This window comes from Lytechinus variegatus, chromosome 5 (genome assembly GCF_018143015.1).
Source record: "Lytechinus variegatus isolate NC3 chromosome 5, Lvar_3.0, whole genome shotgun sequence".
Lineage (NCBI taxonomy): Eukaryota > Metazoa > Echinodermata > Echinoidea > Temnopleuroida > Toxopneustidae > Lytechinus > Lytechinus variegatus.
Genome location: NC_054744.1, coordinates 45143249 through 45163125, shown reverse-complemented (window position 1 = coordinate 45163125; position 19877 = coordinate 45143249). Strand labels below are relative to the sequence as shown.

General features: G+C 33.4%; 1 protein-coding gene across 13 annotated transcripts in view; it reads right to left on the bottom strand.

The window, feature by feature from the left end:
• Positions 1–19877, bottom strand: part of LOC121416267 (semaphorin-6D-like) — a 72231-nt gene continuing 52354 nt past the window's right edge. For 2 of the 13 annotated variants that reach the window (XM_041609785.1, XM_041609784.1), the window contains exons 16-21: positions 16914–17042; positions 15145–15225; positions 12776–12913; positions 11463–11564; positions 8247–8423; positions 1–4928 (exon numbers count right to left, since the gene is read on the bottom strand). In XM_041609785.1, coding sequence (XP_041465719.1) covers positions 4426–4928; positions 8247–8423; positions 11463–11564; positions 12776–12913; positions 15145–15225; positions 16914–17042 — 1130 coding nt within the window. In that variant the 3' untranslated portion in view covers positions 1–4425. Of the gene's footprint in view, positions 4929–5042; positions 7245–8246; positions 8424–11462; positions 11565–12775; positions 12914–15144; positions 15226–16913; positions 17043–18216; positions 18220–19877 lie in introns of those variants that run through there. The other 11 variants (XM_041609794.1, XM_041609795.1, XM_041609786.1 and 8 more) reach the window with 10 other exon arrangements.

The following is a 19877-nucleotide window of genomic DNA, read 5'->3' as shown; positions in this document are numbered from 1 at the left end:
TCAGTATTTAATTTCCATAAACATCTCTTTAAATTTTTCATAACTTTATTTCATAATGATCAATGTTGTTTTCTGATTTCAATTCATGATTTCTTGACATTAAATTAAACACACGATCTCCTGTCTGTTGGATGTTAAAACAATAACTTTCTGCATAGAAGTGCTTCCTAACAAGCATGTTAAACCTATGAAAGGCAACAGTTACAAAAATAAAGTATAATCCGGGTCATAAACCACATGTTATTTCGGATGCAGTTTTGTCCCATAATATTCATTATATCTTATTTACATAATATGCAATATGTCTCTTTCATTTACATTTTGGTGACTTATTAAGTACCAAAAATAAACCTTTTGCCTTCACAAGATGAAAATGATTATTTTTAATTCATAGTCCATCTTATTTCTAGACATAATTTTGGAATCTAAGTAGATCTATAATAATAATAATAAAAGCATTTGGCAAAATTAAGCAATCATGAAAACATAGGCTTAAAAACTAAACACAATTCAAAGAATAAATTCATAAGACAAAGTAAACAAATTTCAGCACTTATCTACAAAATGAATACCATCGAAATGACAAAAAAAATATAGCGTGACAATCATCACCACCTTTAAAGAATACTTGTAAACTGAAAAACATCCTATCTAGTACTATAGTAAATAAATTTGAATCAATACATGATATCTTTCAAACATTCTTCTGTACCTGTATTTTATAACTGCTTTTTCATGTTGACATGTAATTGCTAACATATACTGTGTATATGCTCAGACGGTGGGTTTCATACCCGTCTGTAGTAATAAATCTCTTTTCTGGGTATACTCCTTATTCTTTACAAGTAGAAATGTAAAACTTGATAGAAATGATGAATGAAGGAAATACACTATCATCCCAAGAGATATATGAGCTAATATATCACAATACACCTAACGACAGCCCAAATATCTTCATCACTCTCTCCATATATATATATATCTCATGAAACCAGTGAAGTGCTAATATAAGCCTACATATTCAAACACAGTGCTGTTAATTTTACACATACATCTATTAATCATTTGAAAAGTGTTGCTTCTGAACTATTTCTTCTTTCTAAACCATTATCCACTTTTTTTTTTACATAAAATGAGAGTGGAAGACAATAATTTCATCTGGACGATTTAAAAGAAGAAGAATGCAGTCATATATCTTCAGGAAGTTTAGTAACATGTGGTAGTATGAAAACAAATGCCCACAACCCAATAGCAATTTTTTTTAATTCAAGAAATTGATTTGATATCATTTTGATGATTTTGCACACTTGAATAAGACCATGCCCCATTTAACATCATTAGTCTGACGGGTATAATTACCCACACCAATCCAAGAAATAGATTTAATCATGATAAAATGATTAATTTTTCAAGTTAAATGAATATTTTTCAACAACAAAGCATCCTGGGTCGTGAACATATCCTTTCTACTACTGCATTTTTGTTAATTCGTTCTCAGCTAACATAATGATGACAGAATATCTGAATAAAACAAATGATGTCTAATCCTAGCTTTCCTAAGTTCTATAAATGATGAGTGGGTACAGTGGGGGAAATGCATATAACACATGTGAAAGACAAATAGGTTTTAATACTGGTGTGCCTATCATCATCCCAGTAATAACAACAAAATATTTCTACATTTCTCTAAAACATCAAATCAGTTCAGGTTGGTGTCTGCAAGTTACACAAATCTTCATGCTCAACTCAAGACCCATTCTTGTGCCATCCGAGATATCCTAGCCTTGATCTGTTTCACACAGTGGTGGTAACTTTCCTTTGACTCGGGTCAAATGTTTGACAAATAATAAACTACGCATTGAGATGCTTGTTAACAACAAGAACGCTAATGCTAATGAACAGAGTTCAGATTTTGACTTGTGCATAAGATTCGGCCGAACTTGCAATCAGCTTTATGAACTACCAACCAGGAATCTCTCTCCTCAATTTCAAAAACTAAAATCGATCTTGTGAATGACAATGCAATCATTGATTGTGTGGAACATAGCAGCATGAAACAAACATACCTACAGAATATAGTAGTCCTCATAACTTACCAACTAACAAAAAACTTTGTATGCAAAATCATATAAACTGGCAGTGAATACAATATATATTTCATCAAGAACAAAATTGCAACAAAGATTTTCTTTTATGAATGAGCAGTAATCTGTAATTTATAATAATCAGTCAAGCTTTCTCAGTAATTCTTTTAAAAATAAGTAATGAAACTGTTTTTTCAATCATATATGCAATATTGCATCATTAGATTTTAATCACAGTCATTTTTAAAAGATTGAAAAAAAGTTTATAACACACTTTAAAAAAAATCTAATTTGTATAAGTGATCAAATAAAATCAACTAAAAAAAAATTGGAATGTGGGATTTCTTTACACTTAGTCAACATAAAAGACATTTTCTTCTTCAAAAGGAGAAAATTCCACACAACTTTCTTTAAAAAATGCACACAAAATGGGACCTTTTAGCCTTTTCTTACAAAAATTGCATTATTATATTCTATACAAATAAAAAAAAATATAAAACTAACCCATAAATTTTTGCTTTTAAATATCTGCATTGCAGACATGTTTCCAAAATCCCCAACACCGACTACTCATTATGCAATAGCTCCTTTAAAAGTTCTATACATCTATATAATTAGTACACTTTCCTCATCGCAAAGCAGTTTGTACAGTGTTAGTGAAATTATTCGTCAAGAAATGTCAAAATCATTCAAACGGGTTAATCATTAAGTTTCAATCCATGGTCAAAAACATATATCTTGGTTATAAACAAATTACCAAAAGAAAAAGAATAGACAAATATAAAGAAAGGGGTGAAAGTACAGAGGGATTGCTTTCATTATGTAAATTCTTTATCATTTCTTTCTTGAACAAGTGATTTTTTCATTGCTTGTTAAGTGATTTTATATGTGCAATTGACAAGTTTTACATACCATAGTTTACAAATGATCTGATTTTGTTGGACCCTAGTTGGATTTTTGTTAAGCTGTTTTGCTTCAGGTAACAACCAGCCCCATTACTCACATTTCTTTTGATACAGCTCTATCCCAAACATAACAACACTTGTGATTTCAGAATGAATCTTGACAACATAACTCATAATTGCATAGGTGTAGTTCATGGTGCAAACATTAAACTGCATTGCATATTACCTTTTCAAAAAAGAAACTACTATAAATCTCCATGAAATGGAGAAGCCCCCTCCCATTATTCCTTCACATAAAAGCTTCAAGTGTATATGTATGCAGTGTGGGTGACAGCTTAAAAAAAAATGGTACTTAAACTTTTTAAACTCGTTAATACTTGAACTGCAGCTTACTTAAGTGTACTTGTATGTAGTGACGTCTAAAAGACCTTGCAGAATCGCCATAGCTGTGTTAGAAGAAAGGGTCGACTGTGTGGCTAATCTAAGGCAGGCTACAACACACACCATTAATAAAATTATCAGGGGTCACAACATGAATATTACCAATCGCTAAATTGGTCTACATTTGAAAATAGAGAAAAATTCTATTCTTGTAAAAAATTAGGAATATTTTTTGAATAGTTCTACATGTCTTTTTAATATTTTTTTATTCATTTTTTATCAATATTTTTTTAAAAATCAATATTTGCACAATCCCCACTACTTTTTTTCTTATCGCAGCTCCAACACAGTCTCCATACGTCATTTCTTACTCTTGTGACTGGCTATATGACTAAACCTTTCCATTTGAACTAACTGGAAGATGGCAGTCAATAGAGGGAGGTGTACTTGCTTTTAAAAGTTTACTTCAAGACATTGGGTGGAAGTAAATATCTTTATCTGCCACAAAACCAGAACTAAAGTGTCTAGTTTCAAGAATAAGAAGACATGATTTTTTTTTCAATGATGATCATACTGACATCATTAAGCCTTTAATCCTGAAGCTCATCTGAAATGGAATAATCAAACACTCGAGGTGATGCAAGCAATGACATTGGTAGGAATACACCTTGTGATCAAATCATCTCAGTGATACAACAGGAATGGCGTGCTGTGCCTCCGCATACATAACTTGCAATGATTGCGTATTACTGTGTGCTAGCATTGCCATGGCGATAGATACATCAGAGAACTATGTTTAACATTGTTTCTTTGGATCCAGCGGTCTCTGATGACATCTACAAGCAGTGCATTATACTGGCTTTGCACCAGCCAGTGAAGCGAGAGCTACGAATCATCCACAATGTCTATGGCTTGATCCAGAGTGGAATGAGAGTGCTTCACACAGAGTACTGCTACAAGTCTTTACTTTAAAGAGATAAATCTCCGAGCTCCTCACTGGACTGTGTCCACAGAGGTCTCTCTTTAACAGGTTGACCCTGATGGTGGTGTAATAGTCATACCAACTCCTCCCCCGCCATCCTCGGCTGCCACACGTCATCGTCGTACATCTCACTGTCCGACGCACCCGATGGTCTCCTGTCTTCGGCTGTCATCACCCGCCCGTTGTAAGGTGAGTAAGGTTCATTGGCATGGCTACGTGGGTGCTCCACGTACAGATTATGTATCTGTGGTGTCCTGTGCCTGTCAAGGCTGTTAAAGGTGCTGGTGTTGTTCTTGTACTTGTTGATGCGGGCTGGGCTGGGCAAGGAGCCTACCGTGTGAGCGAAGGAGACGGGGGATCGGTATGCGGGTGGAACCATGGGCGTAGGTACCGGTACGGGCCGTCTAGGTAAGCTGTGGCCGTTGACTGGTCCAAGAGAGTCTCTCTCCCTGCCTGCAGGGGTGTGGGTGGCACGGGAGGGGGGCGACCACGGGACCTCCAGTGGGATGCCATTGCCCACCTTTCCATTCTGGTTTGGGGTAGAGAGGAGGTCTTTCTGCTCCTTGGTCTTCATTCCTGAAATAAGATCAAATGAAAATAAATTTAGTTTCAATCTTTAACCAACAGTAAACACAATTACCATTGCTAGGGTGATAAATCCTTGATTCTCACATTTTTTTTTTTTTGGGGGGGGGGGTTGTTTTAATAAGCAGAGCTTTCATCAAGGGATAATCTACCCATCTCCCAAACCTCTATCTGAAAAATAAAGCTAATCCACTCTGTCAAGGGGTACACCATCCAAATGGACTCTGTTGGTGATTTCATGTTCAGAGTTGGTGCTTGTGTTGAGATTGGAAATGCAATTGTAAGACTGTCCATATAGTGCCAACACCTAATTGAGTCCACAAAATGGTCAATATCATTGCCAAAATTATTATTCTAATCGATAGCTCAACGCAAAGTAACAATAAGCCAAACACTACCCAGACGAGTGGCAGCCATGTTTTTTCAGTCTCCCGATAGTCTGTTTTGAGGTACAAGATTTTGTTTCCCCAGCAATGAATTGTGTTTAAAAAAATCATAATATTTCACTGCACTCGACAAATGAAACTGCAATTACAACACACACAAACAAATGCATAGTCTATGCAATTTCAGATTAGACTATTGGTGACATTTACTAGGAAACTTACTGCTCACAAATGTTAAGTGACTGATGACTTGAATTATATACACACAAACTACTTTCCTAATATCTCAACTAAATAAGGTCAATAATATCATAATTCAAGTATCTTTTAAGGAGGAAAAAAAACATCATGCATAACAAAACCAACATCTTCACAATCTGAAACAAATATTGTTTAAAATTAACAGATTCTAATAATACAACAAACATGAACTTCAATGCAGTCAACTGAATTCATTCTAAACACAGTGCTTGTGTAAATCAACTAATTTCTTTCAGGGGGGTACAAAAAAGAAAGAGATGTTTGTAGTGACACTTCAATGATAGGATATTCAGACGTATATAAAGTTTCAAAAAGAAATCATAAATAAAGGTACGGCAAAACTACAATATTTTTACTAGAAACAGCAAGACCACTTCATTTCAATTTGCATGTATGCTATCAAACATTTCTTGATAATCTTTGTGCATCAACAAGACTATCATTTATTGTTTCAACTCTAAAATCTTCAAGGAAAATACTCTTAAAATTCAAATTCTTTCTTGTCTTCATGAGGAAAATACTTGCAGTTATTGCAATAACACAAAAAGGGGAATAAGAAACACAAAATAAACAGACATCAAAAACAAAAGAGAAAAACAATTCAACAAACAAATTAAAAGGAAAAAAACAAAATGTAAGGTTTCTCTGATCTCTATTTTACTAGCTTCAAATCTTAAATGGCTCAAAATGGGGGGAATATATCCATTCAAAAAATATATGTGGGTAATATGAATTATTTCATTCTTGAAAAATGAATGTTATAAATATAGAATACATAATATTGTCATTATTTCCAGAACACCAAGTGCATGTTATTATTTTTTATTGTCAAAAGTAGTATGACATAAATATGAATTATATAATATAATGAATATAAAATGAGGTTGATAGGCTTGAAAAATGAGATAGAAATGGGTATTAAATCGAATGTAAGTAAGAATTTATTATATAACAATATCATGCACAATGATTGAATCTTGGACAGAGCTGCACAATTGCTAAAGATACATGAAAGTATCTGGCAACAGTTAATTGTCTTGCATATAATTCTTCTTTCCCAATAAATTCCAAAAAGTTTAAAGACCAAATGGGAGCAAGTTTACAACAATGCCTTCAGTCTCACTCCTTGAAGTTCATGTTTGTAAGAATTAAAGGGGAATCAATAAATATTCAGACAAATATGTCATTAAAAATTATGAGAATTCTTGAATATTGAATATAATATAATTTTAAGCATATTTTGAAAGAAAAACAATGTTTTGCTAAGCAAGACCGCAACACTACAGACACAAGATGATAAATAACATGTTAGTTACCACATACCAGTCAAAAGTTATGCACATCAAAATGCATGATGGGAGATTGGTTAGCGAAGAAGAAGATTGGTTACATCATGAAAAGAAGGAGAAGACAAAAAATGTGAAAATATGACATAATCATCTCAACAAGTATCAAACTGCATGATTAATGTTTATAACAATCAATTGTTTGATTCAACAAACATAAATGATGTATGTAACACAATAACAGCATGGACAGCAATTATTAGATGTAAAGACTCCTGATCACATGATCAGTGGTGTTATTTACCAATCACATGACATGACCACATGACCTGATTAGATGATTTATAAAACAATGTCAGGTATACAATGAGCCTCTGATATAACAAGCATGTGCAAGAAAGCAATGGAAAGAGAATGAGAGAGAAACACGGATTAGAATGCATTAATGTGACAAGAAATATGCTACTTTCTCAGTGCAACTAATTTATGTTTGATAATAATACCATCCATTATGATATACACAAAAATAAATGAAGCTACTGAAATGTGACCTCAATCACAAATGAAAAAAAATCTAAATATGTACATATATCTTTTATCATCTCATTTCTATAACAAACTAAGGGTATTGAATCACTCAATCGTCATCAATAATTTCTTTCAATCTAATATTGAGAGCTGAAATGAAATGAGCACAGGCAGTATTTTCTAAGTATTATAAGCAATGAAAGACGATAAGAGAATAATAGAGTACATTGATGAACAGACTTTGACATAGAGACAAACAGACAGACAGAGAGACATTAGCATGACATATAGGTGAGTGCAGGTAAAGCAAGGTTGTCAATTTTATGATATGAAAAGTAAAAACCTCTCCCCTTAAAGAGTCCTCATTCATAGAATGCCCATCTTTTATATCAAAATTTCAAATTGTTTGCATATTTTTAATTCCCCCCTTTAAATTGAAATAAAATGCAATAGTGCCAAGAAAGGCGTAGTGAGGATATCCTTAATACTGGCACACAATGAAATGGGGAAATGATAAATAAAACCATTTTAAAATCATTTTAAATCCTCAACCCAAAAAATAAAACCTACTACATAGCAAAGCGAAGGATACAAATGAAATGCATAGAATAAAAGTGCAATGAATAGATGGAGTTAGATGATATATGGTGTATCTCTCGGCATCATGTGGTTTGTAAAGCACTTTGTCGGTGCATGTGCAGAGCCAGGGGTGAAGCACGGATACTACAGCCAGGGAGTATGCCCTGCTGTCAGGAGCCAGTGGACAAGCTTGTGACACGGCATGCCATGGAGGGTTTTTTGTTTGTTTGAGGGTTTTTTTTTATTTCGGGGGATCAGAGAAACCTTACTTGCACTCAGGATGCTATCATCACTGGAAGGAGGTTGATAGATACCCTTATGATGTTGGTTGTAGCACTGATAAAGGACCACCATCCCGCAGAACGTGAAGAGGATCCAGCCTAGGATTAGGAAGACCAGGACCAGGACGTTACCTTCCTCCATCAGACTGTGGTTCCGCTGAGGATCTGTACAAAGACAATGAATACAAATAATGACTTTAATACAATGGTCTCATGACACACCAAGAAATTGTGAAAGTACAATTTTGAATAAGACATACTTGCATAAACTGTTTAATAAAGTTGTAACTACTCGGCTTTCTTTCCCAGATTAATTTCCGTTATGGAGAAGCAAAATAAGGGTGAAGTCTGGATTCAATGTCTCAAACTGTTTTGTGAATCTAGTCTTTTCAACTCACCCAATATAACTGAGCAGACTTAGCCTTCACATTTTTTAGATGTCACGTACCAAAGAAGATTTTGTCCTTCAAATCTAAATTGAATTACTCTATGACACTTAAGATTTTAATTTGTAAGTTAATATACTACTACCTATTCAATTACAGCGCTAGAATAAACAGAACAAATGAAATTGCTTAATTTAATGTTGACCCTCCTACCAGCACCCAGACAGATATCAATCAATAATACATGGTCCATACAATGTATGGCAAGGACTGGAAAACTGCTCAATTCCAAGAAATTCTCATTCAACTCAAGATTAGCATTTAACCTTTTAGCAACAACGATTCAGCAAACAAAAATCATAAAAAAAGAAAAGAATGGCTATTGAGCGGTGATCTAAAACTCTCTGAACCATTAGGTTACGAGAACTTTTGTCTTCATCTGTCCTTACTGTTGCTTTTAATCTGACAAAAAATCAATTAAGGACATCATCAATTGTAAGCCCAAATTCAAATGACTTTAAAAATCAATATCTTATATTACCAACAATAAGGTATGCAATGTAATTTAAACATGAGTGAGATACAGTGCACTCTTTACAGTCCTTGCCATGACTTGGAAAAATGAGAATATATTACAAGACTAACATGCACGTACATGTGATTATTGTAGAAAAAACAATATAAAGCAAGCAAAAGGCATGGCAGATTATTATTTTTTTTAAATTGATTTAAAAAAAATTGTCATTTTTTAAAATGCTCATTGCAAATTCAGTTTTGTTAAAATCCATTGTACATTCAAATATGACAATATATTTAAGACCCTTACATCATGAACAATTTCACCACATTGGAACAAACATGAAAGTTAAATTGTGTTAGAATTGAAGAAAAGTTAATAATGAAAGAATATTCATTGATCAATGAGTTAGTATTCAGATAAGTAATCATATTTTCACCCTTATCACAGTCTATGAAGAGCAAGAAATGGAAAAGAAAAAAAAATCAGGAATTAGAATTAATAAATGGAGAAACGATCAAAATCTTTTTTGTCAGGAAAAAATCAAAGTCAAAACATAAAAGTACCAAAATGAAATAATTAAACAAAAGCAAAAAGCAAACGATACATACAACTCACTCAGTGACTACATGTATAAGTGATAATGTGAACAAGGATATTATGTATTTGTCCAACTGGGTGTCAAACAATCAAAACTGAAAATGAACTCCTTTGACTGAGCCTATAATGGTCATAAAATAAAAAGCTTCAGGGATTTACCTTTTATATAGCCATCAATGAATCATAAATTTGAATATTATTTCAATGCTGGCACTTCTTAATCATTGTTGAATAACATTGTTATTCCTTAGTGCATCGAAGCACACCAAATGGTAATTAAGCAATAAACACAGGTAAGCCTCTCTCTTCACATAAAAAGTGATCATAAAAGCACATCAAACAAAACAGAGACAAAAGAGAGCTTTTAAAGTGGAGACAGTCGGTAGAAGGATGAAAGAATACTAGAGCGCAGTATGGATTAAGTCTACTTTCTTGCGATCCTCACTTGTACTGCCCTCACTTTAAAAGCTCCCGAATGCTTGATATCGTGGTATGACCTCTACGCTTGTATCTTCTTATCACATGGTGGCTATAACTCATCTTATACATCATCTTTTTAATTTCCAAAAGTACACGAGTCAATGAAATTCAAGTCAAATAGGACAAATAATCTGTAGGTAGGGGTACGGAGGGGGAGGGTGGGGGGGGGGTAGTCTTCTGTCATGCATCCCTGACTAACGGAGCCAAACGTATGCATCGTGTGGAGTATCAGGGTCTATTCACATTCAACAAGACTGTACAGTGTAGGAGATGTACTACATGCACAGTAAAGTATGCAAACAACTCTCCATATAAACCATCACAATCATGCAATGAAGAAGTCGAGAAAGATACATTGAATTTAGAGTTGACTATGTATGTATGTGGATGATACATTTTATAACACTAGATAGGCCCTCTCAAATTTTATATATACCTCATACTCAAACTATATCTCAAGTAAAATTTATGGTTATAGTACTATTGACATATTATTTTTTTAATACTGAATGCCCAAGTGAATGTAGTATATTTTCCCCAGCAAATAAACAATTGAAAAAATATAATTCTCAATACCGTATTACACCTACTCTTTCAACAGTCAATAGTTTCATATTCCTTCTCCATTCAAAAGAGTTTGATCCAATGTTTTTATTTCAAATAATTTCTTACTTTTCTGACTTCATCCACTATGGAAAATTAATTACAAAAATCATATTTCCTTGTATTACACATTCACACAAGCTGGTTCTGATCTCTCCCCCTACATGAAATGACTGATTGCAAAATAGAGACAAATTCATCTTGATAGCAAGTCAGAAAAGAGTAAAAAACAAATTATTTTTACATGGTTATTATCACAACCTAAATATGTACTTTCAATTTTATGTATGTGAATATGTACCCCCCTTCTTGTGTTGTGATTTGTCTCTATCTTAAATTCTGAAGTTTTCCTGCATTCCACCAAAGAATATTCAGCATGCTTCCTACAGTAGACAGAACGAAGACACATATCAGATAGAACTACAAGACAAGCTGGTGTTTATGAACCAAGACAAAGACCAAAGTCACACCCACGAAACCGACACCAGGCCAATCACAAGGTTTGCATCATCATCAATGGCATCCCATTGGTCTGTTGGGAGTCGATTCCTTCGGTGTGACTAGAACCACATGACAAGCTGGTTTTGCATGCAGCTAGTATCCCATCCAACTACTCACACTCATACACATCTGGTCTTAGTATACGTTTATCACCATGGATATCATCTACTTCATTAGTAATCGTCGTGGCAACCTCTAAAATATCCACATCAGAGATGACTGAGTTGTAAATGAGATTCCAAGAAAAAGTGTTAGAGAATAGAGAAGGATAATGCAATAATAATAAAAGGATTTATATAGCGCCATCTATCTAGGTATCTATTCTCAGGAGAACTATTTAGCCCGGTTTTACAAGAACCTCCATGTAATATCCTTCATTCAAATTTCCTCTATAATCTATGACATTCAACTCTATTTTTTTCACAGTAAAAGGTGATTTTTTTTTCCATTTTCAGATGAAGTTGTTCTTTTTCAAGACCAGTAATCTAGCATCAATGGGTCAATCAATATTTGACTTTTCCTGATTATAGCATTACACAAATTGCATATGAATCCAACTTGATATCACTGAATATATTTTAATGAAAGTTATTGAAATTAGAATTATGGATCTGGAATGATTAGATAATGAAGATTATATTTGAAATGTATCTAGTTAAAATGTTTGGAAATAGTACGATATATATAGTATATGAATAGTTTTGTATGATACTTGCAAGAGCATGAGTTATTGATGTATTAAGTAGAGTAGATGTATGAAAAATAGCAATTTGTTATGGAAAGGCAAGCAGGTAGCTACTGATTTCATCAGATACACAGGCAAAGAGCATGCTAGAATCATTTCCTTAGAATTTGCTTTAAAAAAAATGGGCTGATTTTTGGGGGGAGGGGGGGGGAACAAGGTTAGCAAATACTTGTTTTCGTATAAATCAATCCAGTAGACACAAAACAAAAAATCAGGACAGCAGTAGGAATTTTTTTTAATTTGTCTTCATAAAATAAAATAATCATTTCCTTACGACAGTATGAAAAAAATCAATTGAATGTAAGATGCAATTATCCGAATGATTTCATCTATCTGGGGGGGGGGGGGACATAAAAAATGAGAGGGGGAGGGGCTGCAAGTGTACCAACTCTGGTTACAGTTTTTGTCTTATTTTCAATTTCTGAATTTGTCAAGTAACTTTTCATGATAACCAATGTAAATAGAAGCTAAGTTATGATAGCTCAAATGATTACTACTACATATTATTATTGGTAAGTTATATGCTGAATCATCTCATGTAATCACAAACAAATGTAATCTCATATTGTGGCAGGCGATGAAACCTGATGATGAGAAGCACCTTGTTAAAATGATGATGATGATGGTTAATTGATGAGCGAGCCAACCACCAATGAGCGAAGAACAAACTTAAAAGAGGTCTTACCGACAGGACCAATGACATTGCTGATAGTGGTAGAAGGGGGCAAGGAAGAGGGTAGCTTGCCTTCTGATATGTTGTTATCGTCCTCACCGCCCGTCAATTCACCATCAGTGGTTGATTCTGATGGTTGATGACTACCTACTGAGGGATATAAATAAAATTTCATTATTATTGGATACTTGGAAAATATAAACATGGTGAATTTTAGTCGTCGATATTAAGAGATAATCATTACGAATATCCCCAACCATGCTCAGGCTATCAGCTCTATGAATTATCACAATATCATTGTGCGTTGAGAGCCAAAAACACTTTTTAATCAACTGACACATAAAGTGGGCGCCTTTATAGCATTAACGTATTCTGCCATATTTTACTAGTATTTCCTCGATTTTTTTTTTACATATGTCACTTTGTATTACTTGTGTTTTTTGTGTTGTCGTTGTCTGTATATGGACTGATGTGGAATTAATTTGATGGAAAGCTGGATTAAGAAAATTTGGTTATCAAATTAAAACACAAGACTCACACACATGTAACCAATGTACAATTAAATTTCATTCTATAATCCTTGGATGCATGTGAAGGAAAGGGATCAAAGTTGGAAAGTAAATAAAATCAGTTTATTAAAACTTATGTAATATGCACTATGGAGTACTAAAATAAAATAAATCAAGTTTAATTCCATGGAATGCAGGAAGAAAAATGGGGAGTTCAATGAAAAAAGAAAAGCTATTACAGAACAAATTGAATCAAAATTCTGAAAAACATTGTGAATATTTAATACAACACTGCAAGAAATACTCCACCCAATCCTCAAAATTGTATAAAAAAATTGCTGATTCGAATCAAATGGGGAAAATTAAATTTATAAAATCAGAAATTTTTTACTGACCAATGTGAATGAAGTTGTCATGATAAAAAAAATTATAATAATATACCATGATGAAATCAAATCCAAGTTTGAAATTTAAATGGTGCAAAGAATGGTAAACACAACAATCAAATCAAACAAAAAAAATAATTCACATTAAAATCAAATCAATGTACACTGTATCAAAGAACAAAATAAAGTTAAAACAGGTTAAGAGGTAGAAAGGGGTATTAGAATAGTTGAAATGGGAAATAAGGATGGCTAAAATAAACAACTACATGTAAGGTGTCAAGGATAAGAAAAGCACACAAACAGGAAAATTTTGAAAGAGGAGCAATGCTTTAAAATAAATCATGCAATAACATATACATGTAGATGAGAAAGGCTAACACAAACCATTCGGGAAAGAAAAAAAGTCAATTTAATTCAGAAGAAAGCAAACATACATTCTACATGTATAACAGAGAACCAGGTGACAATTAGGGTCATTAAACAATACTTTGTGCCCCCCCCATCATTGGGACTCTTGACATCAACATCTTAATTGCATTGCACCCCCTCCCACTAGCATACCTACGAGTCACAACCCATGCAAAAGACGTATCCCTGCCCCCCCCCCTGACGAGCTTGAATACCTATTTTGCCCCCCCCCCCCCCCCCGTTGAGCTTGATGACCTTTTTTACGCCACTGCCCTCTCCCCTTCCCCTTCCCCTCCCTTAGGTCTCCAACCCAATAGGAATGTATCTAGTTTAGATTCATCATAGATGTTAAAAGATGACCTGGGCATTTTTTCAAGTTGCTAACTTTCGATTTGTTTCCCCTTTATAAGATAATCCAAGGGATTATACATTTAAGACTATGGAATATAACATTATATACAAAAAATGAACGGATATGAAATCAATATGACTTTTGAAAATAAGTAACAGAAAGAATAAATCATAAGAAACTGATAAAAGTCACTTATTTGGGAGGGGAGTAAATATACAACTTAACTGCCATGCAGGAGGGATACAAGAATTTACTACCAGAGGATTCAAACCAGAATTCAGAAAATATATTTAGAATTTAGAACCGGAAGAATGGAAATCTAAACAAGAGAGAAGGAAGAATTATAATTGTAGATATTTCAATATGAGTGTTTGAGAGGTAGAAGAGGAAGACAGGATTGTCAGGGTCAAGTGGGAGGAAAGTATTACAAAAGTTTCAAGGCAGGTAGGATTGTAATTATCATTAATATAAAGAACAGGAAAGGTGATATGTGGTAAAAGGTGATGGTATAATCATGCTACAGATATAACACATGCAGGAAAGAACAAAAGAAACTGTATCACTCAATACAAAACAAGTGTTAGCATACAAGTGGCGGGGTCAAAGTTGCAGAGGGGATAGTTAGACCAAAGAACAAAATGATAGGTATATACTGAGGGGTTTTAAGGATGATATAGTTTAGAGGGTAGTGATGATAACGATGATAAAGTTTTGGTCTATCTGTACCTGGTAGTACGGTAGAACTATTCACAGTAGTTGTCAAATCAATAATTGTTGTGGACACTGTAGTGGGTGTGGTGGGAACGGCTGTTGAACACAACATAATAGCAACAAAATATAACAAAAAATAACAAACAGAAACTCAAACAAGGAACTCAAATCAGAACTGGAAAACAAATTAAGGTCAATGAAAACAAATTAACAAATCAAATAAATGAAATTCAAGCATTGTTCCAAATTCAATAGGAACATCCGAAATTTGAGGGATGTTGCTTCAAGTGGAGAATTTCTTTGAACAAATTTGTTGATTAATTATTGAAAGGAACATTGCCTTTTCAAAAGCATAATGCACTGGCAAGCATCATGCATACAAACCATGCAATAATTGCACAAATCCAATTTTGTCGAGAGATCTTTGGCTGATGGTCGTTTTCTTCTATTTTTGTCTTTGTCAAATAAACTTGAGAAATACCATAAAGTTGGGAGTGGGTACTTATTTCTATTTCTTAATAAAAAAAAACTGACTCAAGTTTACAACACGACAGTTAAATTAAGACATCAATTACATCATAGATAAAACTAAATGTTAAAAGGAACAAAAAGCAACAAAATAACTCATCTACTGTTCATATAAAAGTTAAACAACTCTACACTATATAATAGAGGTGTTATGACCAGCACAAGTAAGGCAGTTTGAGGAAGAGCTAAGTCAGCTGTTCACTATCTATTTACATTATTTTACAAGTACATTTTACTAGCATATTCCATGAACGATAAACAGTACTTTTCTTTTCATTGATTAAGGAAAATATCTGAAATATATATAACATTAATTTAAATGCCATACGAATAAGTACAGTATTTTTTTGAAAATAATGTCAAGCATTCAATGGCGTGATAAATTTGAGAAAGTATACTATTCTAGTCAAATACTAGACAATATAACTTGTTCTCATCATCATGCTCAAAACCACTTCAAAGACACTCATTAGTTGAGTTTATAACTCACATATATGATGATCTTTGGAGGTTTCTACTATTTCATAAGGCATCCTACACAATCCTCCTGGAAAATATTTTACAACAGGTGATGAGGGATTGCACGATGAAGAAAATAAAATAAAAGAATATTTAAACCTTAATCTTTTTTTCTTTTCTGGAATGATATAACGTTTTCAGAAACCTCTTAAATAATATCCTTTTTTTCTTTTGGGGGGGTGGGGGGTCATGATTGGTGCAAACTCAAGACAAATGAATTAAATTGAATCCAATAAGCAAAGATCAAGAACATGAATATATCATCATCTAATAAAAAAAAATACATGCTACAAGTATGGGAGCAGATCCCTATTCAAATCTATGCATCTGTGTTTTCAAGTTATGTAATACTAGTAATAAATGTATCATTCATGGAGGTTGTCTTTTAAGTTTTATAAAGGATTTAATTGTTTAAATCCATAACAACTGGAATGGACTCGGCATAAAATGGAGCACAAGACACAAGCTTGCCCCAATCCAATTTAAAAAAAAAATATCAACATTGTGATATTCATGATCTTTGCTTATTGTTCTTTTCATCATGGGTGTCGATTTGTGTTGTGAATCTATTGTTCAAAGGGGGGGGTGATCTATTTTTCACCCCCCCCCCACTTGAATAGTATGACGTCATGTATTGACACCAGTGCCTTTCATATACCAACTTTAATGATGGCATAAAACGAATATAGAGGCAAAAACATCAAACCTAAAGATGAAAACTATTGATTGACACTGACCGGTTGTTGTCCGTGGTACCGTCGACGGTGTTGTGGCCATAACGGTGGTGTATTTAGTGGTGGCTGCAGCAGACGGTGCAGTGGTCTCACATATACACTCAGGCTGGGGGGTAGTGGGTGGTGGTGGTTCTGTACCATGCACAAGGAAAGGGGGGTAGGAGTGAACGGGGTTGGTCAGTTTAAAACGCACAGCAAATCATAAAGAAATCATCTCAGACTAGAACACTGTGTGACAGGTGCTGCAAATCAAGGGAGCATCTCACAAAACAAATAGTCATTGATTTTCACTTATTGTTATAAGCTACCAAAATACTTGCATCCGATTGGTTTAGAGCAAGTTTGTCAGTGAAAACCACCATTTGTTTCATGAAAAACTCCCCATACGGTTCTAATCAAATCATAATATCTACTGAACAGAATCAATTCACAGCAAAACGATTTACTTATACAAAATAAAGTAACTTACACAAACTAAAACTGGATCTGAACAGAGTACCAGGATGCAGGATTGTTAGAAAATATAGAATTAAATCAAATAGAAATAATACTTTAAGAAGCAATAGGAAAGCAGGTTAGATAACATTGGAATAGGTTGAGATAGTTAGCAGGGTTAAAGGTTAAATTAATTTCAATTTTTTAAATCATGCATATCCATCAAATATTTTTCTTGAATAATAATGCTGAAGATAATAATACACAGATGACATAATATCCTAATATCACAGTCGTGCACTAGCCTACAATTTGTGCGTAAAGTCCATTTTTTTATACTAATTTGGGTAGAATTCATGTAACTACTTTGCACTCAAACTTTATTTTCCTAACATCTGAATCTGAAAATCTTAAAAAGTATCTTATGAAACACAATTATGCAGAATACATACTGCAAAATATCTTTTGAACATGACTGAGATCTAAATTAAAATTCCATTATATCATTTTTATGGACAGCTTCTGTTACAGGCACACACTGCACTGCATACCGGTACATTCAATGTTCTTTGGCCAAATGGGTGTGCAAATTCAAGTCTTAAATTATGATATAAAGGAGAGGTAATTGAAATTGATCTGTTTATTGCAGTATCTATGTTTTGTTTTGGTGTTTTGATATGTGATTAGAGCTGAAGAAAGTTGCTTGAATACACCCCTATATGCAGACAGGATTGTGAGTGTATAGGTTACATGGCAGGTTTCTAAACACTACACCACAAGGTGATAATGCAATGACACCACAAAGTGACTTTGACACCAAACCAATACCTTCACATCCCAATTCTATTTGACTCTTATAAGAGGATGGCGCCCTCTCGAGAGCATCCACTGCAGTGGTTTGAGAAGCAGGGGTTGATGGAATTTGAAGAGGAAGAACTAAGAAGTGATAATAGTCAAATGGAAGAATGTGGAAAGAAAAGCTGCTATTATCTCAGATAGAAATAGAGTTGATACTGTCCATGTGACATGAAAGAAATCATTATATCAAGTTGAAAGAGAAAAACTGATGACAACTGAAGGTGAATAAATAGAGAGAAAGGAAAGGCAGAGGACAGATTCATTGTAAAATGAAATATAGAAAGCAAAGAGTATTATTGCTTTTGACAATCTTAGCATTAGGTTACATCACTGCGGTACATCTTGAGAGCAAGAAATCATTTCATAAGGCAAGAATTCAAAATGAAAGAAACGCTTTAAAGCATTTGTCATTTCCCACAGGAAAAGAAAAATTTATGAAAATTCTGGAATTATTCCTTAAATTGTCTCTATTTTGACAATTTATTGTCATGAGTATTTTATCCTTCCAAATTTAATTTCTTGCCTTAATTGCCTTAATTTGACCTAGCAATTAATATTCAAGAGAATAATATATTCAAGAGAACAATATATTACCAAGTAGATATATAATCCAGTGTCAGTGTGTGAGGCTTGTAATAAAAGGAACATATTTCATTGGCAGAAATACATCAAAATGAGAGTTAAATGGTTAATTAATGCAGAGCAAAGATAAAAAAATCATTAGTAAATGGTAAGTAGTTAGTCATGAGAAAATGAGAACTGAATAATAGTCTATTCTTTTCTTTGTCAAAATGAATATGAGACTGAAAAAATAATCAGATAGAAAAACATGGTATCAATACATTGCTGCTTACAAATTTCCTTCTCTTCTGATGCAAAGTAAAAAAGTTTGGAATACAAATCAAAGTAATAAGATCAGCTAATTTAAACATGGATGATAAAGTAGCAATGAGTAATGAGACTCCCTTCTTGAACAAAATGGTACAAAAGAATAACTCTAAAAATGATTTTTAACAAGAGAAAAATAAAATATCATCAAATGCAACAAACAAAAAACATGCAAGTACATGTAAGATGCAAATATTGAATCATTTTCAAATAACAAGTACAAGCAATATTTTGTCAATAGTTTTAGATGTCATTTTTATCCAAAGATAAATCAAATAGTTTACAAAAATCATCCAAGCTGAGAATAGACCTTTATATATTTTTCTTCAATACCAAAACAAACCCTTGGTTATATCAATATGAATATGATTCATTGAATTCATTCCTAAATCTTTCAACATCAACCAGTCTGTAATCATCAGAATCTACAAGTATTTTCTTCATGCGGATTTATTGACTTGTAAGACTGACTTGTAAGACTGGTATCAGTTTTTCAAAGATGCAAAGCCCATACACCCATGCATGAAATATATTATGAAAGAACAAGAGACATGATTATTCAAGTCATAACATCAGTACCATTCATTCACCAAAGATGGAGAATAAAAGAACTCATTCAAAGAGGGTTTTTTTTTCTGGAAGGAAACATGGTTAGTGACCATTTAAAGAGCATGCTTTGAAAGAATAGGGGAGAAAATGAGATATTAAGGTTGGAATTGACTTTCAATTCCTTTGAAGATGTGATGTGAAGCATATTCTTGTGAAATATATGATCATGCATGTTAT